Raw genomic sequence first — 27,201 nt, 5'->3', positions numbered from 1 at the left:
TGCAACTGATGTGCATTCACAATAAAAATGAAAATCTTGGGGTGTTGGGTGACTCAGTGGATAAAGCAGGCGCCCCATATATGTGGGCAGTGTCCTTGCTGCAGCAGCCGTGGGTTTGATTCCAGCTTGCAGCCCTTTGCTGCATGTCATCCCTTCGCTCTCCCCCTCTCAAGCTAGTAATCTCCTGTCCTTTCTAATAAAGGCAAAACTGCCAAAAAAAATCTTAAAAAAAAAGAAAATCTTTTTGTCAATATTTAGAATTGGGAATATAACAAACTCTAACACAAAACTATATTAAAATGCCTTTACCAACTGTATAATTAAAACTAAAATGTTCAATAACATATACAGCAAGCTCTCAGCACCTTTTTTTTTGTAGGCGATCGGCGATCATTAAAATAAAACACAGATGAAGATAATCAGCAAAATGCCAAATATTGGCCCTGTTAATCAGCCAGGCCGATAATCTGTCGACCCCTAACTTATGCAGCATTGCTTTACTTACCTTGTCCTTTCCCATATTTCGACGATGGTGACCACGAGATGGCTTCCAGGTAGCCCAGCTCCCTGCACACCACCTGAGCAGCGTGGATATTAAAGTCGTCATCACAGACGGTGCCCCATTCGTTGTTGTAGAAAACTTCCACGCGCCCCTCGTTGTGTTTCCTCTTATCTCCCGCCAGTCGGAGCTGAATCCTGGGTGTGTCTGGTGACAGCTGCGGGGCGGTGTACTGCTCCTGCTCCGGCTCGGGGTAGCCTGGTGGGTAGCCAAGATGTTCGTACTGGGCGAGGGCCAGCTCTAAAAGCACTAACAGAATGACAGTGCAGCAGGGCAAATGCTGGGTGGGCCGCATCTTGTATGGAACTGAAAATAGAGAAAACATTTGTTTAAATTCAGATAGTTCTTTATAATGGTACTTGATGCACTATAAAATCTGACAAGTTGATTTTACTTAAAAAAAAATGTAGGGAACCTATTACTCTGAAAAAAAAGTAAGTAAATATAACTATTAATCTTAATTTAATAATTTTTTATATATAATTGCTAAGTCTACTTAAAATTAAGTTATATGTAATTAATTTTGCATTAATTAAGCATACTGAGCAATATATCTGTATTCTGCCGGTTGCATAATAGTTATTGATATTTGCATTTTCTTAAACATGTTAACAATACAAAATCTGCAGTTCCAACCTCATCATTGGCAAAATCCTCTTTGTGATGATCAAGTTAAAACAGACTAACTTGATTTACTGAAGTTGCTAACACTTAGAAAGAACAAGGCCATTCCACTTGTCACAACAACTTAACAAAGTTAAGTAAATATAACTAAATTTTAAGTAAATTTAACACTCACATGTTAAGTAAACATAAATTAAGATTTATAATTATATTTACTTTCTTTTATGAGGCAATCAGTTCAATCAAGATTATTTTAAGTAAGATCAACTTTTCAGATTTTACAGTGTGTTAATAAGAGAGGAATAACATACAAGAACAGGTATAGAAGGGAACGTTAATTTTACAGTCTGAAAATCCCAAATAATACCATCAGGGTAATCTCAATTTGGATTTGGAGACTACAAAGCCTGTGTTACAAATTGGGAACATGCGGTTTGAGAGTGGTCACAGAGATCATTGATAAACCACTGTGACACGTGGGTTTCATCACTGGCCCACCCCTATAGGAGACTAACAGCATTCCCAATCCATTAATTTCTACAGGAAAAGTGAATGAGATTACACATAATGACTGTTCCCTCAGTCCTATAGTCACTGTAAGTAAATGTTGGATCTATGTCAGTCATTTACCAGGCAGGAAGTGTGGAACAAAAAACACAGTCAATTGCTGTATCTCTACTGCATTGATTTTGACCATTCTGTTTTTTAATCTGTCTCTAATGAGTCCCAAAATTAATGAATGTGCAGGTCTTAATTGCTCGCGTATCCCTTTAAAAAGCTCACAATCAGTGATGTTGATCCACTTAGAATATTAAAGGGATAGTTCAGACCTTCTGAATTGGGGTTGTATGAGGCACTTATCCATAGTGAGTGTATTACATACAGTAGATGTCAGTCGAAACACCCAAAGTTTAGAGAAGCAGGCAGGAGTCTGACACGGAAGCTAAGCAATGTATTGCTGTGGATGGGGGCCGGCAACAAAATGTATTTTAGCCACCTAAAAAAAGAAATCACAATCTGTTTAGGTGTACACTTTTTTGAGAATATTTTCACCACCTAACTTTGCTGCAGAAAGCATGCTCCAGTGGAGAGTCAGGTCCCCTTCTATACTCTCGTCAAAGCCACCACACACCATGGACAAAAACAGTCATTTTAAGCTCACTGCTGGTCTGCTGGTCTACTGCAGCTTTAATCTGTTAGTTAGTCTGTGTTATTGTGTGACTTTAATGATTGAAAACTAAACATTTAAAACGCCCAAGCCGTAAAAAACCACAAACTAAATGATAAAGGCAGCTGAAGACCAGCTGCTAGTGTGCACAGCAATGTTAAACTTTTTTTAATGGAGTCTGGCTTTAACAAGAGCGATATAATGGCTTAATTTCTCCATCTGAAATTGCTGGCTGACGCACAGTAAAGAAGTAATATTATTCTTAACAGAGTGTACACTTCAACTGATAGATTTTTAAGGTGGAGCTTTTTTAGGTCGCTAAAATAAATTTTGTTTTTGACCCCCCCCCAGCAGTATCCCTTTAAAGCTGTACTAATCACTATTTCCATAAAAACAACAAATCAAATAACTATGTGTAATATTAAAGTAGGCACTCATAGTGACAAACTCCCAGAGAATTATTACCAGACTCTGCAGTTCCACTTAATGTTTTAGCGTCTTTCAGCTCATTGTTTTGGTTGAAGAGCCCACTAATTTAGTGTTTTGGTTCCCTCTTTCTGCCCTCTTCAACATCATTTCCAGCAGCATCAGACAGCTGCTTTTAAGCCCACTGTATGCTTCCCGAACCAAACAGGACAAAGTTAGCAACTAGTTGATGAACAGAAGCTCCACAGCCTGAAATTTGCCCTAGTTAGCAGAGATCACGACAAAGCTAAAGAGAGAGAAAATATAGGACAACACTAAATAAATGCTAATGTTGCTTTGTTTTTGTGTAAAAATCCATTTAACTGTTTCCACGTTTATGCAAATAAGTTGATGATATGTCAATACATGTTCACAGACTCTTTCACTGACACCTGGAGGCAACTTTATGGTTGTTTGCAAAAACTGTTTTTAGTTTTGAGACAGAATATTTCTGGTCACATCTTTTTTAAGTCAATTAGAGACATTTATCAAACATGTTTTTTAATACATTTTTAGGAAACTGCACGTTTGAGTTTTCGCAAGGGAGCCGGACAGCCTTGCAGGTCTTTGAAACTGCAAATGGACACATTTTCATAACTTGCTATGGCTTTAATCATTGTTGTGATATATCAGTATATCATTTTAAGTAGCTGATTATTAATTTATGTGAAACAGTTACATATTTATTCGATTATTTGTGTCCGGAGATGATTAACAGTTCTCTTCAAGTTCACAATGTCCAGTTCGGAGAACAGCTGGACTCAACTCTGAATCAGACACCTGCACAGTGATGTAACATCAGACTCCCACAGGAAAACAGATATATGGCTACACCAATTCCTCTACCTACCGTTAAAGACAAAGAATAGATCCCAAAGTCACAATGTGATGTAACCAATCTTGGGCAAAACACGATTCAAAAAATATGCACACAACGGACATCCTCCACAGACTCATCAACAGCTGTTTTTCACCAACGCATTAAATGTTAAAAGTTCCAAATTTCAAGTTTTTTTGTAAAAACATCTGGCAGAAGTCAGACGATCCTTCAACTGCGGGGTTTCTACTTTCCTCATTGTAACGTGGCAGTGCTTACACAAGCTAGAAACAGCACACACATTACAGAATGAGCAGATGGAATGAAGCCCGCAGCCTCGGGGTCTGCTTACAATGTGTCAGTCCAAACAGCCGTGTTGTCATTGAAAACACATTGACAGCATGGCCATAAATCTTAGGTTCAATTAAGGTAATGCTTATAGAACTGGCTTTGTTTCCAGACCTTCTTGTTTCCGAATATATCTCCTTTAACCTTCTGAAACCTTAACAAATTTGCCTTCATTTCTTCAAAAAAATAAGGCAAGAAGACAATGAGCAGCTACCTGAATTTTTTTTAAAAAAGTAAAGAAAATAAATGGAAAAAATACCTTAAGTGTTAAACATAATAATTTCAAAAAGTACATCTTTTTAGATACACAATTATAAGAATTATGAATATAGTTTTCTTGACATGTTTTCACTGTTTTTTGATCAAATCTAATAATTACCCCAGAGATCACTTTCAAGACAGTTTTTTGTCACCTTTTACTATTTTTTATATTGTTTTTTAAGGTTTTTTTTCAAGTTGCTCATTGCCTGTTTACAGTGAAGATATTAAACCAATATTCTCAGGTGCCCAGAGGTTTAACTGCTCGTGAAAGGCATCAACAAAACTGATGTCAATTCAGATTCCAAAGGGTTAAAGCTCCGAAAACAAATGATCTCTTTCAGGATTTCTCCAAAACAAGAGTTCTGAGATAAAAAGAGGAAGCTGCAGCCACTGAACAACATGCAATCAAACAGAGGAACACATCCAGGATCTGCTGGCTCGTCTTTGCATTGAGCACAAAACAATATGTCAAGAACCTCACTGAACCAGAACCTTCGAAATCTGAAACCTCTGCTCCCTTTTGTTTGAGAAACACTGACAAAAGACAAGAAATCATGCTCATTTTGGGTATTTTCAACTGAATACTTAAGAGATAAACCCCTCTTAAAATCTTCTTCAAGTTAGTGCCATCATAGAAGCTCATCAGAAGTGATTTTATGTCTCATATAAACTGCTTTTACCTTCATGCAAGTCAAACACGTGTCCTACCTGCAGCTGGAGGGGTCTACGCTCCGGCTAAAAAGGTCAAAATGTCAGTTTATAAGAATGTCAACTGGCCTTTTGGTGCCCTTTTGTGAAGAACTCTGAGGAGAAATTCTCTGCAAGCACGTGAAGAGAGAACAGCAGAGACTGAAATGCACCAAAAACGTTTGGACTGTGACAATTGCACAATTACCACTATGACAGACCTACCAGAGAAACAAAGGGCCCGATTCATAGGAGTAGATTATTGTCTAATGGGTACTTGTACATTCACTAAAAAATACTGTTTGTGATTGTGTAACATGGGCTGCAACTAGTGCTAATTTCAAATTGATCCACCTTATTTTTCAGATTGAAATATCCACTGTTCAGTTGTGATGGGAAATCACCATGTTACGATATTATAACAACACTTTTGCCACGATGCATTAGTATGATTTTACACATATTGTTATGCTGAGAAAATAGATCACTTATATTGTAGTTTAATTTGTAATTTATCTCATTTTTTTCTTTTGTAAATTGCTTTGCCAAAGCAAAAAAATGGCCAACAACTGTTTTAACTAATTAGATAAGGTTTTAAAGATAATGTTTCTCCCTTTAATCATTTTCTTGCAGCAAAATATCTCTAGTGGACTCAAATAGCAAATCGATTTTATAATTCTAGAAGGTTACCAAATCTTGCATTTATAACTGCAATATTAAAAATAAAAGAATGATAACTGCCATTCATGTATCCATACAATACTGCTGCACAAAATACTGGGATACTATGGTGATTCAATTTAACCCCCTACTACTGTTAAGTCAATAACAAGCCTGGAAAAAGCTTATCAAAGGTTCCTAACGTGCTAAGGTGACATCTTGAAATTCTAACTTACCAACAACCAAAAACCCAAGATGTGTCCAACTTAGCCTACACTATAGAACTGAGAAAAGCAGCAAACCCTCACCTTCAAGACACCGAACCAGTAAAAAGTTGGTATGTTTGCTTATTTATGACTTAAACAAATAGCAATTGTCAAAACTGTTTTGAAATCTACATTTTTTGTAATTCGTGGAACATATCTTACCAAGTTGCTCATTGGCTTTTTTACCTTTCTGAAAGAATTTGTGTCAGTTTGCTTGTTTCAAAGCTTTAAATAATTGTGAAAAGTGTCTGTAAGCAGCACAACAAAAGTGATGTTCCTTCAGGTTTCAAAGGGTTAAAAAGTCCCTCATCCCATGTCAGATTTTAGAGACAGAGCAAAACTTTAAAAGTCAAGCACAATGCAAAGCCTACAGAAACATTACAGGACTTCAAACGCACCTAAACTGACCATGACACAGACACAGTAAGTCTCAATAACAAAGGCTTCAGCTTTGGTTGTTCTTCTGTTAACTTTTGCTTGTTTTCAGGCTCTAAGCTGAACTTACTTTTCTTGTTCCTCCTTTGGCCGCGCTCTCCTGCAGGCTGCACAAACTGTACGTCCAGAGCAAAGCCCAAAGTCAGCTGCAGCTTCTCCTCCTTCTCTCCAAACTTTCACTCCTTCTCCTTCTTCTCCTCCTGCCAATCCCAGCATTAGTCCGGAGCTCCGGCGGCCCCGCCCACTCACTGACGCCCACCTTTTCGATGACCTCACCGGAAATGGCCCGGGACGTGGAAACAACCATCCGACCTGACCACAGCGCTGATAGGACAGTGCTGCCTTTAAAGACTGCCGGAAAAACTGTGAGAAAAAAATAGGCAAACTGGGTAAATGGAGGGGCCATCTTTTACTGGTCTTAACAGAAAACAACATAATAAGCAATATTTAAACTGACTTAAGTTTCATCAATCTACAATGCTGAGTATGCATGCAAAGCAAAGCATGAATTTTCGTTCTAAATTTAGCCTTGCTCCCTAAAAACTCATTAGCAAAAGAACACTGAATACGCTTTGTTGGATTTTCCAGTGCTTTTTGGCTTGAAGATGATAATTAAACTAATTGGTGTGTGTTCTTATTTTGGCGTGTGCCTTAGAAATAAAAGGCACCGAGCTATGCCGCACTTCAAAATGAAGAGGGACAAATGTCCACCAGGCATGTAGTTAACTGACATTTTAATATATTAACTTCACTAATACACTTCATAAGAAATGCACTTTTACTGCTCTATACTGCAAATATGTCACATCTCTGCAGATAATGCCAAAAAGTTCCTACATGCAAGAATTCAACTTTGACCTGTCATGGGTAGGAGGACTGCCAATCTCCTTTTCATTTGACACTATTTACTAGCAAATTTGTGCGTTACATATGATTGAACACTAATGACAGAATAGTGCAGCATAAGCATCCTCTAAGTGTTCACCAGACTGGATTCGACTCTGCTGCCACCTGGTGTAAAATAGGACTGGGCTTTATTTTCTTCCAACAGTGTTGCAAAATTTGAGGCACACAAGAATACATTTATCTAACAATCCATTTTCTGTATAAAATGATGTTTTGGGCCTTCAATGTGTTAGGTCACCTTCTATTCCTAGATTTCTTCCTCATGACACAAACCAGATAGATCCCCTGCGGTGCAGCTTTGGCAGTGTATTGTTTTTGTTGTGAATAGGAGTAATCCGTAAGTAAGTTCAGTCAGTTTACATTTTACAGAAAGTCAAGTTATTGTATTTGCCTTACTAAAACTGAACTTTATACATTATACACACATGGAAACTTGTTTAGGGGCGTCCACACCAAGCACTATAACAAGTGTGCAAAATACCCAATGGCAAGTGCTCCGGTGTGATGACGAACAGATTCAATTTACAAGATAATAGCCACTGCAAATACATGCTCTGCACACACATAATCAAGGCTAGTATGGTTAACAATGAGGCCACTCGCACAAATACACAACCCAGCATGTCAATGCTCTGCTGCTGCAACAAATGCACTCAGCACATTTGCGTTTCTTGCGCGAGCACGCGCACGTGGACCCGACATACTACTATGTCTGTGTATAAATTCTCACATGGAGCACAGCAGGTGCTCACTCGCTGAGATGCGGCTCGGTCCCCGTCTTCGCCACCCTGGCCGGGTGTGGCTGGGCGGGAGGGGACTTCCCAGCTCGCCTGCAGGTGTGCTAGCTAGCTGCCTCGCCGCTAGCTTTAGCATGGTTCTGGGTGTTAGCTCCGCTTTTCTCATAACGAGAAATACCGAGTAGAGATTTTCATAGAGAAGCTAACATTTTCAAGCAATAAATTTAGCTTTCTCTTAAGACATATTTTCTCCGACTTGTAGTATAGTTGGGTGTACTGAGTCCACAGTTTTTAACCAAGTGTAACTCTGCTGAGGTGAAATAACTCCAGAGCTTTAACAATATGGCGCGGTTACGTCTCAGGTGTATGGCGGGGTTACGTGAGGTCAAGTGTGTTGGACTGTTTGGAGCAGCGTCACCCAATGAAGGGAGACCTTATAATAACGTGAAAAATAATGTAATGATGATTTTTCAAGAGACCCCCAAAATTTTGCAGTTGAGGCTGTCAGTGGGTCTCAAGTGTCAACCAAAGGGTCTCAAGGGTCTTTATTTTTTGTTTTGACCCTCAAGGCCACCATACAATCAAAATTGAGACTGTAGATTTGTTAATAGTGTTCAGGCTGTTTTTACTTTACTGTGTGACTTTTCCAGCACTTGTCATGCCTTTTATAAAGCAGGTTTCTTACCGTTTGTCGCTTTCATCGAGATGTTTGTGGCATCTGGTGTTAGATGTGTTCCTCCACTTTCCCTCTCAGCCTTCTTCAGCATCAGTGGAGACTGTTACTGCCCTGCTGCTGCCAGTCTTTTTATTATTCAGACAAAGCAAGCGGTGACTGATCTTGATCAGTGTTGCATGAACTCACTTCATCTCCTGGTCTTTCATGTCTGCGCAGCTCTGGGAGTTGTCCCACAGCCCAGAGTGTGGCCTCGGCTGTCACAATACTGGTGAGGGGGAACATGTGAGACAAATATGCAGTACATCTTTTTGCTATTCAGTTTCATATTACACAGCAATTATAATCAGAAAGGTCACTTAATGTCCAAGAGCTACGTTTGTTCTCCTGCATACAGATACATGGAGATCACCTGGACTACAAAACACTTCTTGTATGCTGGAGTTGGTAAAAACGAATGAATCAGAAATCACTGGGAAGTTTTGGGAAATTTACTTGTTCACCTTTTTTTTTGCAAGAACAATAAATAAAATTCAACAGACTACCATGTCTGCACATTAAATAAGAATAGAGCAAGGAAATTCTTCACTTTAAATAAAGACGAGGCACTGTCAATATATCAATATCAAAATAAAACCTGCCAGCACCTCCAAAGCTCACTGATGAACCCTTTGAAACCTGTGGCAATTAGCTTGATTTCACTCAAAAACATAGAAAAAGGGCAATGAGCAACTTAACATGAAATGACCCCAAAAAAATGAGCAAGAAATTATGAAAAAGGGGCACAGAAATCTTACCAAAAAAGAAAAACTGTTTAAAAAAAAGACCTGAAAAAAGTGCAAAAAAACATATTTATTCTTTGTTACAGAATTTAAATATTTAATTATAATCATAAGAGTGATAGTTTGTCTGACATTTTCCCTCATTTTTTTCATATCTTTTTAATAATCTCTCTACCTTTCCCTTTTCTCACATTTTCAGATTTTTTTTTTTTTTTTTTGCATTTGGTGGAACACTTCTTGCCAAATTGCCTTTCTTGCCTTTTCCCTGTGGTTTTTTAAATAAATCAAACCAACCAACATTTCAGAAGTTTAAATGCTTGTGAGAGGCATCTGAATGCATCACAAAAAACTGCAGGCACAACTTTCTTTTTTCAGTGGAAAGACATTTCAGCCATTTGGCTAGCTGTTTCTCCTTAGCAAATTTGCTTTCCCCGGCAGCCTGTAAGCAAACGCAAAACTCAGTTGACTCTGCCTTACTCTGATTCTGATTGGCTTGACATTTAATACTAACATTAAGAAATCTCTCCTCTTGCCTAAATCTAATCAATCAACCAACAAAGGCAGCAAGTGCTAGCCAATTGGAGCGGAGTGGAGGGAGTCATGGCTTTGCTGTCCTGGGAATTGCATTCCCTCAGGTCCTTCAAGGTCACTACCAAGTACCAAACATCCTCCAAGGCTTTCCATTTGAAAGGGAGTTGTGAATCTACACTCAGTGGCGTCCTTCTGTAACTCTGTCTACTGTCTGCTGCTGGTTTTATTTGCACAGTTATATGTTCCTTTATGTTACACAGTCACTGCAGTCTCCCCTCTGGGGTTTTCTTTACTTCTGCCTTTTGTGGTTTTAGCAAACAAAGTTCTTCAGCACTGATTTGATATTGAGGTGTAACAACACACTCTGGACAGCCAGTCTGTGGTGGACCAATAAGCCTTGGAAGAGCATCAGCCTAATCACACCTATGGCTAACTTCTATGTTCTTGCTCTGTCTTGTTATCTTTTGATTATGGAGCCAAATTCCATCCCACTGTTGACAGAAAGATTACAAGGACTCTTTAGGGGATGATATCAGCTGTCTCAGTGTTTTGAGTCAACAGAAGTCTGCACAGCGGAGTTGAGTTGAAGCTCAAAGATGAAACCAGAATTACCACCTTGTGCTTGAATGCCTCCATGAACCAGTCAGGTTGCAGTTACTTGGTTGGTACCTTTTTTTTTTTCAAATCCAGACCTCACGTGCACGCTGAAAATACAAAAATAATACAAAAAAACACTCAGAGGGTCTATGAAGATAAATACACCACCACATGCTTCTGGTGGGTCCTTAAGTGACGACTGAGAGGGATTACTTTCTTATTTGTTTGTATATTGTCTGTCTTTCTTGAAAATCTTGCAAAGTACATATAAAAAAAAAATAAAACTCTAGGTTCCCCCAGCTAGCTTGCTAGTTAACCATGAGAGTTAAATGAAAAAATGTCACTGCTTTAATCAAACTTTTTTTTAATTCTTTGGCAAAAAAAGCAAACTTAAATATAATTTGAATAAATATTTGCACCCACAACACAACGATAATTCTCACACGGTTTAGACAGCTGCATGTACATTCAAAGTCAAAGTTTTTGGCTTGTTATGGGGAATGGTGATCTGTGATGGTTGAACTGATTTTGCATGGAAAGATTTGAAGCAGTTAGCATTTTTGAAATTCCCATCATTCACTTTCCTCTCGAAGCAAGGGCTGTGGGAGAGAGCAGATAAGGATGATTATGAAATGATCAAAAGTATTTTTATTTGATTTTTATTGCATATCAACTGATATTCTCACCGTGTAAGCCAGATCCTCAGGTCTGGAGTCTGGTCGCTGCCATTCCTGGTTGGACAAAATCTTAAGGACCACCAAGCCGAAGGCAACAATCAAAACTCCTAATGAATTCCCCAACACAGCCTCAGATGGAAGCTTAGAATATGGCTCAGTTCCACTACTGTAGAAAAACACATTTAAAAGGTCAATTTTAGCATTTTATCTTGCATATAATTTAACAAAAGACTGAAGTATGGCACTCACAGAACAAAGATGAGTTTCTCGTTGATTCCAGAGATGCAGGCAACTATGCTGAGCCACAGTATGCTGCCTCCCATCCACACATGGACGGGTTTCAGGAGTGCACGTAGTGATACAGGGGTGCAGGGCAGGAGGAAGCCAGCCACACCCACCACCCACTGGACCGATGGATGCAGGGACAGACATCAACAGTGAATACAAAGGCAGACAACCAAAGCTCAGTCATGTCTAAGAACAAGACCAAAATAAAAACAATCATGCCTACCTTAATGCACTTGTCAATAAAGAGATTCAGCTGTGTACCTGCATGGCAAAAAGAGCTACAGCAGTGATTCCAATCCAGCTGTGCAAGGAGTAGAGGTTGGAAGTGTGTTTAGCATTGTGGAAATCAAACACAGCACAAAGCCCCACAATGGACAGGATCAGGGTGATGAGCATCAGTGCAGCATGCAGCAGCTTCCAGGGGAGTTTGTTCTGACCCCAGGTCAGGGGGATGCGGTACAACACAGCTCCTGCAGGAAGGAGGCAACATCAGAAAAGATACCAAACTTCACTAATGCATTTTAGTTCATGTCTCTGGAGGGCACTGAAAAAATAAATAAAAGCATTTTAGCTCTCTCAACTTTGGCCTGAAGACAAACATCTGACACTGTCACAAACTGGAGGCAACAAACACATGGCACCCTCTCCTTACCTGCAGGAGAAGTCTATCAAAAGATGCTACCGAGTTTAGGGCTGTACCTGACTCAGTTACACTCTGTTTCTGTCATCAGTCTGACATTGGCTGAATCCAAATCTCTATTCTAATATACGAGTGTGTCCATGGGAAGTCTTTGAGTGCTGAGGGCTGTCCAAATCCCTCAAGCAGACTTTCTCCAGACTTCCAGAGAGTCCACTCTGGATGCAGAGTTCTAGGGCTGTATCCGACTCAGAATTATGTCAGTCGAATCAGATTTGGCCGTTATATACAAATATTCGACGATTCAAGTTTTTTTTTCCTATGTAAAAGGGTTAGACTTATAAGGGTTTTAAGTTTGAACAGGGTTTATCGGGATGTTCAATTTAACAGTGGCATTCATCTTATGTAGTCAACAAGCTGACTGCACTAAAACAGATCAAATGTATGCAACAACATTTTTTGCTGACAGTAGAGCCTCTCTATGCCAGAGACTGTGTCGTATTAAGTTGCCGTGAGTATTAAATTCACCACTTTTAAGCAGAGAGGAGAGCCTCTCCTCCTCCCTGCCACTGCATCGCATCTGTTGCAGCCTGTACCAAAGAGCAGCACGACCGTCAAGAGTGCTCACTTTGTAGAAAAATCAGGGAACCAAAACATCTCCAGAAGTACACTGCACAGCACACTGACTGGCAAAAAACAAGGCCAAACAAACAAACAAAAACAATGAAAAACCAACTGCTTGACTAAAATCATTCTCAGTTTAACTAGGGGCCTCTAGCTGATGATAAATTACTATATTACAATATTACTTAAATCATACAGGCCAGAAATAGTATTTAACTACACATCATAAATCAGAAATGTGTAAAAGTATAGGTAATCAAGTTATGTATTATTACTGCAGCCTATATAGGCTTCAGACTGTGCAGTGTAATATATAGGCTAAGAAAAGTGACAGAAAATCATCTTAAGAAGCTCTTCTAGTTTCAGTGCTACCCAGCTTATTCAGTCATAGTTTTCTTACTTACCAACATTTCTGTATTAAAATATGTGTAGCTCCTATTTTGTATAGAATTTTGTTCAGTCAAAAAAAAAACCTTTACATGGGATTTATATCTTGTTATCTGCTGGGACAGATGAGCAGACAGAGAGTGAAAGCAGCCATCACCGTGGACATGAATGTAGTTGTCACTCAAATGTTTCCATGGTAACGGGTGAAACAGACTCAAGGCCTGTCTATCAGCGGCTTGCAGTCTGCCCTTGCAGACTAAACGTGATGATGGGGAACATATCCCAGTGCGTATGGCTGAAGTCTGTGAGGGCTCAGTCAGCAAGTCAGGAGGGTGGACATTTGGATTCAGCCATTGTATCCGCTCTAACCGATTTCTATGAGGGATGGGGATTTGGTTTTCTTCCCCTGACCAATCACTGGAGATCACGAATCTGCCTGAAACTAAGGTTATTTGGAGTCCACACTGACCAACTTCAATGTCAGGTAATATTGAGAAGACATTTCGATTTAGAACAGCCTCAACAGCGTTTTTTCTATAGTGCTGGGAATTGTTGTTGTAACTCCTTAATGGTTCTGGTGCACTACTTGAAAACAGTTTGACAACAGCTGATTGGCTAATCTTTAGTCCCACCACAAAGTTCATTGGATTGTTTTTTTATTCAATCAAGAAACCACTGTTTCCTCTCACGATGAGAGAAGGATTGAAAAGTCTGGATTCAGTCAAGTCTGCATTGATGTCAAATCTTTTTTTTTTAAACCTTTTTTTCTGGTACATGCAGAACTTTCTTTGAACATACTCTGATCACGTATTGCACTGCACTTGCACTATTTCAAATCAGATTTTATTCCCAAGTCCATATACCTAGCTTTCATTTCACTGTCATTTTTTTTAACAGAATGACAAATAAAACTTGAAAATTAACCATGCCCAACAATCTAAAAAAGGTGAATATGGCTCTATGACATGCACTGTTAAATTTCCAGGGCCATATTTACAAAGAGTTGCTCCTTGTGGCCCAAAACCCTTGCAGGCTCACAAAAGGGAGTGTCTGTGACAATCAATCACAATTTTTAAAAGAATGTGTCATACCTAGCAATCGGGTCAGCCACACCATCTCAATAAGTCAAAGCTTCCCTATCTTGCTCAAAGTTACTTAAATAATCTTCCTAAATCACTCCTAAGCTAGGTCTCTTTGCAAGACATTTTCAGGCTAAGTTAGAAGCTCTCTGAGAGTATTTGCCGAATGTTTGTGTACAGGGCCCCTGAAGCCTAAGTGCTATAAGTATACTTGCTTACAGAATTCAAAACATAGAATATAGGCATTAAACTAGTGGTTCTCAAACTTTTACTCTTGTGAGATCATAAAAATGTATGAAGCAATTTATGTTGTAACAGCTGGTTTTTATGTTTGCAAAGAAAAAAATATATTAAGAAAAGTCTAACAAAGGACCAGTTTTGCGTGCCAAAATTTATACTTTTTTTAATAGTTTTTGTACCCAGTTAAAGAGAACAGAGACGCTTCTATTTTAAAATCAATCCAGCTGTCTACATAGGCCACAGAACTGCATGACTCATTTTGACTGCAGAAAAAAAACACTAACACCCACTAACATCTGGCTTTTTGATACAATGGAAGTGTGTACAATTGGCATTCACGCCGGGGACTTATGTCTCTGCAGTAGTCACAGGTATTTACTGCCTCTAGCTCTGATTGGCATTGATGGGAACCCAACACCCAGTTGAATGTGTTAATTTCAGCTCCTTAACTGGCGAGATGCAATGACGCACCGCCGTCTTCTCCAAAGCAGAATCAAAACACTGATCCAAATTAGTCTGCACCAAGAGAGACTGAATAAGGAAGAGATATATCGAGAGAAGTAACCAACGTGACATGCCCCTGTCCATACTGCTGCCTGCTATTTACCTGTTCTCTGGTCCATCTGTGACATTGCAAGGACACACTAAAACAAAACCCCACATACACACAAAAGGCACACTCATCTGCTGCAGCACAGTGTACACAGCTCTGCTCCACTGGCAATGGTAAAGCAGTCTATAGCCAATTTTTACCATGTTTTTCCGTGTTTCCGCGTACACACTATAATTTACGTGGGAAAAGAGCAGTATACCTTTCCCATCAAAATTAGCACATGAAGTATATTTTTTGCACTTTAAGTCTATATTCATCCGTTTTAGGTGCGTAGCTGCAGTGATAGTGTGTTGGGCTCTGACTTCTACCATAACGCAGGTGACCTACACTCAATACAGTGCCTGAACCTATCCAGTGAATACACAGACAGAGGCCTAAAGCTGCTGCTCTGCTAATGTGCTGCTCACACTGCGCCTCCTTTGTAGATTCATCTTGCAACCCTCTGTGGGGTCCTGAGCTCCAGGGTGGGAACCACTGCTTCAAACAATAGCAATCTAATTGTGCATAATGAGATTCATTGTCTTCATATTTAATCAAATATAAAACCTCTCATTATGTAATATCAGACAAGGGATCAGTATGTCATAGTGTGAACAGAAAAGGCTAAATGGTGTGGCTATTAGTCACTCATACAATCATAGTCTATGTCGGGTGGCCCGCTGGGTGGGTGAAAATGTGTGACCATTTTCTAATTTACAATGAAGATTAATTAATTGACACTGGCTTTCTTGTACTTTGAATGTAAATTAGGTGCCAGAGTGCATAAAAAAAACATTAAAAGAGCTTGTTTATCAGAAAAAATGTGCCAGAGGACAGGCGTCAAGGCAAATTATTTCTATATTATTTATTAATGTTTGTTTATAAACTGACCCCTGGCCTCCTGTCATTTGGTAACAGTAGCCCCCAGACGAAGCAAGCTGAATATCCCTGGTCTATGAGAAGCACATTTTAAATGTCTTTTAATGTATTTTAATGAGGAATTTTATGATTTTCGGTTTTAATAATTTCCAAAATATTAAGTATTAAGGAAACTGTTCTGGAAAAATCAACTGGTGGCCCCACATATTTCAGCTATGTTCATAATACAGGGCTTAAAGATACTGTTGTGTATGAAAATTTTGTCATATTCAGTGAAACTGTCACTATATTTTTTCACGTCCTGTCACTGCCTCTAATGGCATTTGCTAGAATCAGACCAGTGTGGTTAGCAACAACCAATCAGAGCAGAGGAGTCACTGATGCAGCTCTCAATCATGTTAACCACTGCTTATGAACTGTGGTCAAACTGTCAGACTAGATGGTAGGCAGCCTTGATCAAATATAAACCTAGATTCTATTTCTGCTTTGCCCATTTCTTGCCTCAAATGTTTTCAGAAACATATTTTAGCGTTCTGTTAAGCTGTAAAATAAGAAAGTTAGTCCAGCTGGTAGGTGTTGCCAGGATCTATTTTTTTAGCTGTATCTAACATAGTGACAGGGTCACAAACTTTCTCATTTGTCATCTAAACTGTTCATGAAAATATATTTCAGCCAGGACCAATTTAGTCAGAGACAACTATTTCTTGTATTTGCCATATGATGTGATAAATAATAAAATAATATTGATGAGTCAGACACAGCATGAAAAAAAGAAGCTGGGGTAGGGGCAAGTTGCAAAGCATCTTCCAGAGGAAGCAGCTTAAATAGGGCGTCCTGAATGAGATTTACCAATCGGTTCCATAGAGGGAAATCAGCTGATTGGGCTGAAACTGTGGCCTGCCTGAACTAACGCAATGCTCAGTTTCTAAAAACATCTGCAGTGAGAACTAGGCAATGACATAACAGGACCTTGAATCCTCTGCCTGTGTGAGCCGCGGAAGTGTCACAGAACCTGTTGGGGTTCTTTTTCGGCCCCCAGGTTAACAGGTTAGAGCAGCCACATTGTTGGCATGAGCAGTGCTGTTCAGGCACGTCCCAGCTGCTGCTCAGCTGCAGCGCATCTAGAGAGACAGAGTCTTGACGATTTTTACTGCATGACACACGGTAAAGAGCAAAAATAGATAGTGGGAATGGAGTTTTAATGGTCATACTGACACTCTCCTTTCACTATAGCTACGCTGTCTATACCAGTCACAGACATGAAGAAATACATATACACATCTGTTTTACTCAACCTTTCCTGTCTCTGTTTAAAAATAAAAGACCTCTGACAATGTTACTGGTGACAGAATTCCTTCAGTTGATAACACAAGGCCTTGCAGGACTGTTTCACTGACAATGCAGTGACTGCATTGCTTCTTAAATGATTGGAATATGTGCTTTTCATTGTGGAAATACAGTGGTTACAGCAGCAGGCAGCTCTGCAGCAGCGTTGCAGCAATGACGCTGTCAGTGTGAGCACTACAAGATTGCCAGGTGCAGCCATTTGGTGAGGTTGCCATCACGGGCTGCTCACGCGTGCAGTGTGGCCGGGGCGTTAGCCTGCAGTTTATCAGCAGTGATTGACATGGCTGACAGCTGCATTTGATGTAACAGGATAGCAGAGAAGTATGATATTTTTCAGATTATCCGCCTCATGTAGTGCTATGTGAATACAGCTTTTCAGCAAATGTGAAAAAAGTAAATGTTTCTTTTGCAGGTGTGGAGCCATAAAAATCTAATTTGGGCCACATTTGCTTGTAATGTGAACAAAGCCTGTTAAATATTTCACAAATGTTTACCATATGTGGAACATTATAACTTTTTGTGTGCACTGTACATAGCACATTTATTTACTGACATTAGCACTGCGGCCTCAATTTTTGACTTATTTCAAAACCTTTCACACCATTTCATGTCCTGTGGGGCTGCCCTACAGTACATGTGCAATGTACAGTAATCATGACATGCAGTATTAATCACACATCAAGAGATTAAAATGACCCACTGCTTCAAAAATAGTTGTTTTTCACATATGGGTTTGCTTATTTAGGCAGCAAAGTGATTAAAAATCTAATGTGATTTTCCTTAAACACGTAAAGTTTCTACCTCACACTGACTGTGATCACGCCAAAACATTCAAATGCAGACAGACTTAGTCACCTTTACAGTATAATGCCAGGTATATCATGTAGGCTACCACATTACAGATGCATTACAGTTCCTTGCTGAAAAACACTTTCTTTCATTTGATCAAACTTACTTGACATCAGAAAAAACTGACTGCAATCACTAAGGAGTGGCACTTAAAGCTAAGCAGTCACTGTGGACATTGCCTCGCATGTATGACACTGAGATGATGCATCAAATTACATATTAGGTCTCAATGAAACCTGTAATGTGTAGTTATGTAAATACTGTCTGACTTTGACATGATAAAAAAAGAAGTGAGAAACAGAAATGAAACCGTCTGATCTATAACTAGAGAGGCACTCACCGATGCCGTACAGCACAACCAGACCGGTTACCATCAGGACAGGGTGCCAGTTGAACTGCAGGGTTGTACCATCCCAGGCGAAACCGCCACGCCACTGGCTGTTCCACACACACACGCACACCACGCAGGCCAAGCCCAGGCCCAGACACAGGAGGTAGCATATGTAGAATCGCACAACAGACGTCATTCTGAAGGGATCTGTAGGCTAAAACCATAAAAAGAACATCAGGACAAATAGTGTGGTAGGACAGCACAGAGGTTAGACAGACAGAATGACATGTTGCTGATCCAATGCCAACATGAGTTAGTCACTGCCCAGAAAGCAGTGATCTGGTCATGTGCAGATCATACTGCCTAGTTCAGGAGTGGCCAAACTTTGTATAAAAGGTTCTTTTAAGACATTTAGGTCAAAGTGAAAGTTTAACAGCAATTCAAAGACTGTATTTCAGTATATGGCAGATTTTAACTACACACCAGGTGACTCTTTATATGTGCATTTTCATTTTTTTCTGTGCAAAAAACCATCACTCACATTTCTATAAAAATAGAAAATAAACAAATTTGCATTTTTCTTTTGAAGACTTTCTGAAAATTCAATACAATTTTTTTTGCTACCCAAACATTGTTTCAACAACATTTCAACGTCTATGTTTCACCTGTTGGGTTTCCATCAAAATGTAGAGCAAATGTTAACAAAATTTGAAGAAAACTGTCAAAAGAAAATGCAAATTAAAGAGCTTCCCTACCCCCTACTGTTATGCAAACATTAGGAGTTAGTTCACTGAGATAAACAGAAGGTGGTACTAACTCTCCAATCAGGTGCCAATGCAAAGTGGGCGCAACAAGATGTAATTAAAGAGCGCCAGTCAAACAACACACAAAGGAGAACAATAGACGTATAGTAACAGAGAGCGCACTGGATAGTAACAATGGAGAATTGTGAACAACTAATATTACTGCTCTGTGCTCTTGGAAAAGTCCTGGTAACATCCCTACATAAACATGTTAAAAGCTGAGGTGAAATGTAGCTATGTACATTTTCTCAAGCACTGTACTTGAGTACAATTTTAAGGCACTTTAACTTTACTTGAGTGTTTCTAATATATGCTACTTTCTAATTCTACTCTAATTGTCAAAGGCAAATATTGTACTTTTTACTCCACTTAAATTTATTTTAAAGCTTTAGTTACTACTTTAGTTACATTAATATATTTTGTACTTATCAGTACAAAATATATTGTAGTTCGAGCACCCCAGCATAATATTAGCCCTTTACTAGCTGCAACATTTAAGTGATGTGAATGCATCAATAATGACATATATATATATATATATATATAATATTCATTTAATAATGATAATAATAATAATACTTGTGATTCTAAAATTGAACACTGCATATACTTTTATGTTTTTTTTGCACATTTACTGAATTTGGATTTTGAATGCTGGCCTTTTACGTGTAACAGGAAATATTTAAACTGTAGTATTGCTACTTTTACTCAAGTAAAAAATCTGATACTGGTTAAAAGCCAGCCAGAGATGATGCAGAAAGCATGCAGTGGCCTATACAAATAAACAATGACAGTACATCATGACCGCAGTCTTTATTTACTGAATCCGTTTCCATTACTCTTAGTCGCATTTACTTTTTATTCATACACCTACTTTTCCACTACCCCTAAGTGAAAAAACATTTTTGTGAAATTTCAAAATTTTAAACATTTTTAGCATTTCCATTCAGCTAAAGGTGAATGGAAATGCCAAAAGTCTAAATAATGGCAGTAGTGCCTCATTACCATCAGATTTTTTTTTTAAATAATTAATGGCAAAAGGGCCATTGGCCTTTTCCATTGTTCAGATTTCTGGCATTTCCATAATGTCAAAAAAAATTCTCTTTCACTTTATCAAACCAAATCTAGTCTGGTTTAAAGCTTACACACTGAATCAATTTTTAACACTTTCTTCCGCAACCTTTGTCAGCAACATTGTATATATAGAGCACCTTATTGAGAACCAATATTTAATGTTAACTAAACAAAAATACTTGTACAATGAAACTATAAAAGGATGTGAAACTTAATTCAAATTCCTTAATACAGAAAAAAATAATAAATTGCATGTTGATGCATGGTCAGTAAAAATTACCTCTAACCTTAAACTGCTAGTATTTATGTAAGCATCACATCAAACTTAACAATTTTATCATAAACTCGATATTTGATAACCATCAGAAATGTGCATGCCTTACCTTGTCTCCAGCTGTCTTAACACTGACAGCACTTCCTATTGAACTCAGGGCCATATGATGTAAAACGAATTGCATTGCCTCGTGATTTTCTCTGGTTATTGTTTAACTGATACTCACCGTGTTATTTGCTCTCACTTCGTGTTTCTGTGCTTCATCTGGACTCTCACTTCCACATTGAGCTGAGCTGCGGTGGCTGAGGGGGAAGCAGTCAGAGGTGGAGGCACAGCTGGGGGAAGAGGGGCCAGACGGCTGCATCTGCTGCCTATGGATACGGGGGACAGTGGGAGTCGGTCACATTTGTCAGTTTGGTTGGAGAGAAATTAGAATCATCAAGCCAATGCAAAACATTGTATTCTTCGTCTAAACAAAAATACCGGAATTAGGGCGTTTGTAAAGATTAAAGTGGAGTTGCTCACTTTCCAAATGTGACAGAGTTAGCTACTTAACGTCATAAAAAAAGAAATAAAACTTAAGTGGAAAAACGCAAGTGCTTTCTGGCAGAGGGAAACGTCTCATGACTCAATAAATCAGGTTATTTAGTTCGACACTTTTTAGCAATTTAGCGAAATATTTTAATGTTAACAACCACTTGGCGTTTTTTAGTGTAGCTACATTTTAAGCACGGCGAATTAAAGTGTGTCAAATACTGTTTTTCAAATTACGTCGTGTAAAATTAGCGTCCAAAGTTACGTACTACTGTGACCGCTATAGCATACACAAGAAGTCGGAATAATTCGAATAATAAAGCGTAAAGTCGTGCACCTCTTTTAAGCTCCACATTTAGAGGGACGGCGACAAAAAAACGCTGAGGATAAAAGCTGCGTATACAGGTTAAACAGGGTAAATTTTAATCGCCGGGAAGCGACATTTACCTTTCCCATTTCCTTATTGACAGCGCAAGGCCTTGTGGGAATTGTAGTTTTATGTTTAAACAGCGCTCCCGGCAGCGCCCCGCACTTTCCAATCATGATTCTGTAATTAAATGGAATAACTTAAAAGTCCCGCGCTGTTAAATATTATGCTCTGCCCTCTAGTTCTACTAATACTGCTATCCTTATCTCTTAACAGGCAGCCCCCATGAAAATAGGATGATAAAACTTTATTGATCAACCAGGAGAAATAAATTCGTTGCGGCAGTTAAAGCAATAAGACCCAGAAGGGAAAATGAAAATAGAATCTAATCACACACATATGCAATATTAACACAAACAATAAAACAAGGCAAATAATTAAATAATACAGCAATAAAGCTATTATAGGCAATATGCAAGTCTGGGATTGTATAAACACATGAATTACCAATACTGATGAAATTATTCAAATGACTGCTTTTTCTTGCTGGCTGTGATTACAATGACTGTATGTGTGAAAATCAGAAAGGGACCCCACTGCAGGAGGAGGGCTATCGTGGCGGCAGGATGGCTGACCTGTGAAGATCTGCTGTCTTCCAGCTCCACCTGGAGGCAGTGTTAGTCAGTATGTTATTTGCTCTTCTGTTCAGTCTGCTACCTGAATTTAAATGAGTTTATATGCTGCTCCCGGTGTCTCCTAAAAAGCTCCAAGCTAAACACTGTCATTTTGAGTGTTTTTGGTCATAAAAGACTACATTGTCACAAGATACAAACACATTAGACACACACACACACACACACACACACACACACACACACACACAGTTAGTAATCAGCTTCTGCTGGTATACATGTACAGCATATGTTTGAATATTTTATGAAAATATACTATTTGTTTTACTTAACCTAATATCTTTTATAATATTTAGGGACTGTTCATTATTTATGAGAGTGGAAGGGGTGGTGCCAAACAAGGGAGGCACTTCAAATATTTTATAAGCACTGAGGAGGGAGTCAGGATTTCTAAATTAGCTTAGGGGAATGACATGCAACTTTAAATGGTTGTGTTTTGAATCTGTTTTAAAAACCCTAAGCCAAACCAGCCAAGTGGGTTTAAAAGATACGTTTTCATTTTAAAAATCCCCCAAATCACACCATTTAATATAGCCAGAAACTGTGTGAAAATGTGGTTATTTATGGCAAAAGCATTCTCCTCCAGTCACTCAGGGAGGCTTAAAGAAAATATTTGTCACACCCCAGCCAGCCCCTTCACTGTTAAATAAAGTACAGCCCCTTCACTGTTAAATAAAGTACAGCCCCTTACTGAATGTATTTAATATATCACAGTGGTGGAAAGTATTTAGATATTTTACTTAAGCAAAAATATCAACACTACCATATTGAAATACTTGATAAACGTGAATTTGTGCATTAAATGTTATCACTGAAGTAAAAGTATAAAGGTTTAACAATAAACTAGAAATACTGCTCCGTGGTTTTATGCCTCTACGCATCAGTCAAGTTTCTCTTACACATCCACGTCTGTGAAAACATGGTTGTTTCACACTCATCTTTCCCCCAGCAGCACAGAAGAGCTATACAATCAGCACAGTTTCATGGTCATCCAAGATTAGTGTCACCAATTCATGATCTGACCAAAATTCTTCCCTTCTGTTCCTGAGATATGATGTTAAATAATAACCACCAACATCTGATCAGATTACTGTTGAGTCCAAGGTGGCGTTTGTGCTGAATTTAATCTGCAAGGCTTTTTCGAGATACACTGTTCACAAGAATGACACATATAGATGTACTGACATACTGACATACCAATGTACCGATGGAAGGACACGAAAACGTTCAGGCTACACTTACCACCAGCATGAATTTATATAAAATACAAAAAAACAACAAAGATATATCATGGGAGCACGTCTCAGATCATCATCCCTCGAGTCAACCAGGTATGCATGCAGTGTAACTCCTGTTCTCTGCTGCACATCTGATTACGTCACAGTCACACATTGATGCACACACCATGCATCGTGCCAGCTTTGTGCTGCATGTACTCTTATTCACATTTGTCCTGGTTTGTGCATACTCTGTGTTGCAGCAGATGGCCAAAAGCAAAACTGGTGCAAAAAGCAAGCGCCTTGCTTTTTTCACACTAACCACAATTTAGTTTCAGCTTCAAACACATGACCAGATCCTTTAAGGTAAAGCAGGAATACAGAAAAAACAGTTCTCAGAAAAAAACCCCACATATGCAGGTGACCATTTCTGAGACACTGAGTCTCAGAAATGGTCATCTGTATATGTCAGGGGGTGAGACACCGAGTCACATATCATGAAAGTTTCTCATTCTAATAACTTATCTTCTGTTCATCAGTGGCAGAATGGGCTTCCATGCCCACCAGTTCAGGGAAGGTGCATCATAATATCTCCCAAACAGAGGCCCCTGTCCTCCAGCGCTGTTCTTTAAAACAGACAAGAATCAAGCTGTCAGTGGATGCAAGTCTCTGACTTCTATTATCAAAGTCTTTCAGATCCTCTGACAGGCTCCTTGAAGTGATCTGTTCAAATGCTTCTGCCAGTCCCCTCTCAGTGTGACAGGCCAGAACAGCACTGAGCTGGAGATGAAGATGCTTAAATTCAGTGTTCAGAGCTGGCTGTGTGACACAGTGGGACAGCTCCAGGCTTTTGTTACGGACATCTAAGTTAATGTTCTACACTTCCTTTAGTCCCTCTTGGATTCTGGCATGGACTTAGTCTCATTCCTTATAGTCCTGCGGTGGTTTCTCCCTTGCTATTTTCTGAGTCCAGGAAGGCAGAACTTGGTGAGCGACAGGCTTGTTGTCAAGTCTCCTGTCTCTGGAAAGCTTTTTAAACAACTGTCATAAGTTTAAGAACTCACTGAAAACTAATGATAAAACAGGCTCAACAGTTTCCAACCATGCTAATGGGTCCGTGAGGCTGCACTAAGGCACCGTGCTTAAGCTAAATGCAAACGTCAGCATGCTAACATGCTCGCAGTGACATGGCTAACATGCTGATGTTTGGCAGGTATAACTTTCACCATGTTCACAATCTTTTAGCTAACATTAGACATTAGGTACAGTTGAGGCTGATGAGAATGGGGTTTGCAGGTCTTCGGTCATGAGGTCAATAGTTGTTGTTGGTGTTTTTCTCAAAACCAAACCTGTCATGGCAAAACTCTTAGCTGGATGCTGAAACACTTAGTGTAATGCTAATGAGAGTGGGTGGACAAAAAAAACAACAAAACCTCACTTCCTGTCAGCACTTGGTTTTGATTCTATTATGTTGCTGTGTTGATTCATATTCGGCTTACTTAAGTAATATACGTTCATTTGAATAGTCAGTTTCTACTCCCCCAACCTTAAATGCACCCTTTGTAGTCTGCTGACTCATATGCCAGCAGACCACATGAATGAGCAGCAGCTTAGACCAGAGAGCTCACAGTCCTCACTAAGGATGATAACAAAGAATCGCTCATTGAGAATTTAATCGAACGTGTGAACCTTGTATCTATTAATCAATAGGCTATAAAATGCTATTGCAATAAAACACATTTTCTATCTTTTAAAATAAGCAATGTTTTTATGTTTTATTCAAATAAAGATTAATCGCTTGTTAATTTTACCCACTAATCGATTAAAGAAAATGCTAACAATTTGCAACCTGAGTCCTCACAGACAAAAGCCACATTTCCACCAAAAATGTTTGAAATATTACCCTTAGAACCGTATGTAGCCCAAAGGCTGAAAAATGAAGTCAATATGGAAGTGCCAAAAACTGTTCCTGAAACAGCCAACTGAGGCTGCTCACCTGTGTACACTGCATTTACATACACACTTCAGTACATTTACTGCATGGCTACTTGAGTGACAAGATGTCTGTAAACAGTCACAGACTGAGTCAGATCTACCCCTCGCTGCTCCACAGCTCCTCCACAGCTCCTCTGGCTCCATCATCACAGAAGAGTAAGTCATGCAAGACAGACAATAAGAACAAACTGAATGGTCAAAGTGATCCTATTGACATTTAGGTGTGTTGACTCACATCAAATCATGCTTTGACTAACGTACTAGAAAACATTCCACCATAAAAGCTGTTGATGGCTACTTGCACCTTTGAGCGGTAATGTCTGTGGCTGCTAATTCTTACCTAGTGAAAATGAAAAGGCAGCAAAAACATCCTTTTGTTTCATGTTTAACTAATGTAGCCCATGTAAACTTGCCACAATAGGAACAGTGGTTGTATAACTTTATACACAAGCTACGATTTAACCATGTGCATGTACACCAGGCCCTCAGGATGGTAGCTCAGCCTTGCAGCCTTCTTTTCCCACTGATTTCTTGGGGTATTGCAGTGAAAGAAATCACCTGCATCCCGAAAAGCATTTCCTCCACAAACCACCATCGTAAGAGAATTCTGTAAAACAGGACTGCTAGAACTGCAAAGTCAATTGTGACTTTTTTTTAAATTATTGATACATGGTAGTATTGTATTTGTAACATTTTCCTGAAGCTGAGAGTAGTGATTTAAAAATCTGTGACGCCATCGAAATGTAAAGTCAAAATGTAAAGTTTTCACAGTGTAAAGCCATGGAAACTCCGTGTTTAGTTTTGCAGAATTAAACACAGAAGCTAGAAAACTTTTTGGCCATTTGCATGAAGCAAATAACTCCATTTGAATAATAGGCACCACCTTGGCACCCATAATCTGAAGTCAAATCAATGCTATTTTAGTCCTAAACTAAAGTCAAAAGTTGCTTACATTTCACTCAAAACCACAAATGTCAGAGTCAAAACTCTTAACTGGAACCTTCAATATGTAATGTAGCACTAATGTGGATGTGTGTATTCTAAAAATTCTTTTATTTTCTTTCAACACATTTTAATGTGCTGAGAGTATTTAAATATGTTAGGATCAGTACCTAGAATCGTAGGAGGGGTTGAAAAGAGAGTGACAGACACAGTAAGCAACTGAAGACACAGGGGTGTGTTTCACTTAAAAGTATTTTAAAACTTAGGCAAAAAACAAAAATAAATGGGCCCCTCTTAAACCAGTATTCTAATGTCAATAAATCGGTGGATCGTGTATAAACGTGTTCAATACAGCCATAACTGTTTTAACAGTGCTTCACAGTCTGAACACATAACATTAATCCCATGAAACTGGTTGGTTAACACAACTAATTTGCCACAAAATGACAATGTCTCTGAGTGCAACAGAGTTCAGGATTGCTGTTTCTGTTCCTCTAAGTTCCACTTTGCTCCTTGGTTGCGGTCAGTTCAGCTAGCTTCAGTCACAAAGGGTAGTGCCAAGTCAGTTTCAAATGTCTCCGTTTTTATTCAGAACGTCAAATGTGGGCTTCATCGGTCCTTCCGCACCGTTTGCTCTGTTTGAATGGGTGGTTTCCTCCTCCCGCAAAAGATGATCTCCCGCTCCTCTGGGTGAGGTTGGTCACATTCGGTATATAGTATACAGGCAGACATATCTACGTTGGGGCTGGGCGATAAAACGATAATGTCAATCGCGAAATAACTTTCTCTAACTGGGAATGTTGGCAAGCTGTTGGCAGCTATAGGATAAACAGGCCTACGCAAAAGTTTTCTTTTTC

The 27,201-nt window shown here is 39.1% G+C and overlaps 2 protein-coding genes across 4 annotated transcripts in view; both read right to left on the bottom strand.

Annotated features, from left to right (window-relative positions):
• The window catches only part of loxl2b (lysyl oxidase-like 2b), a 55,684-nt gene extending 46,600 nt beyond the window's left edge, over positions 1-9,084 (bottom strand). The window contains exons 1-3 of the mRNA XM_042488476.1: positions 8,619-9,084; positions 6,361-6,653; positions 506-865 (exon numbers count right to left, since the gene is read on the bottom strand). Of these exons, the coding sequence (XP_042344410.1) occupies positions 506-854 (349 nt within the window). The 5' untranslated portion in view covers positions 855-865; positions 6,361-6,653; positions 8,619-9,084. The remainder of the gene's footprint in view (positions 1-505; positions 866-6,360; positions 6,654-8,618) is intronic.
• Positions 9,085-9,542: 458 nt separating this feature from the next.
• On the bottom strand, positions 9,543-21,594 carry LOC121944505 (lysosomal membrane ascorbate-dependent ferrireductase CYB561A3). Of its 3 annotated transcripts, none has more exons than XM_042488318.1 (7): positions 21,579-21,594; positions 20,824-20,968; positions 18,456-18,660; positions 11,743-11,951; positions 11,443-11,597; positions 11,203-11,359; positions 9,543-11,115 (listed from the first exon to the last, which is right to left on the bottom strand). In XM_042488318.1, exons 2-7 carry the CDS (start codon positions 20,959-20,961, stop codon positions 11,089-11,091), a joined length of 891 nt encoding a protein of 296 aa, XP_042344252.1. In that variant the 5' UTR covers positions 20,962-20,968; positions 21,579-21,594; the 3' UTR covers positions 9,543-11,088. The 3 variants fall into 3 exon arrangements, with proteins under 3 accessions (XP_042344252.1, XP_042344250.1, XP_042344251.1); XM_042488316.1 differs by lacking the exon at positions 21,579-21,594 and adding an exon at positions 21,469-21,572; XM_042488317.1 differs by lacking the exon at positions 21,579-21,594 and adding an exon at positions 21,123-21,360.
• Between the last annotated feature and the right edge of the window lie 5,607 nt (positions 21,595-27,201).

Source organism: Plectropomus leopardus, chromosome 6 (genome assembly GCF_008729295.1).
Source record: "Plectropomus leopardus isolate mb chromosome 6, YSFRI_Pleo_2.0, whole genome shotgun sequence".
NCBI lineage: Eukaryota > Metazoa > Chordata > Actinopteri > Perciformes > Serranidae > Plectropomus > Plectropomus leopardus.
This window is presented reverse-complemented; position numbering and strand designations above follow the sequence as displayed.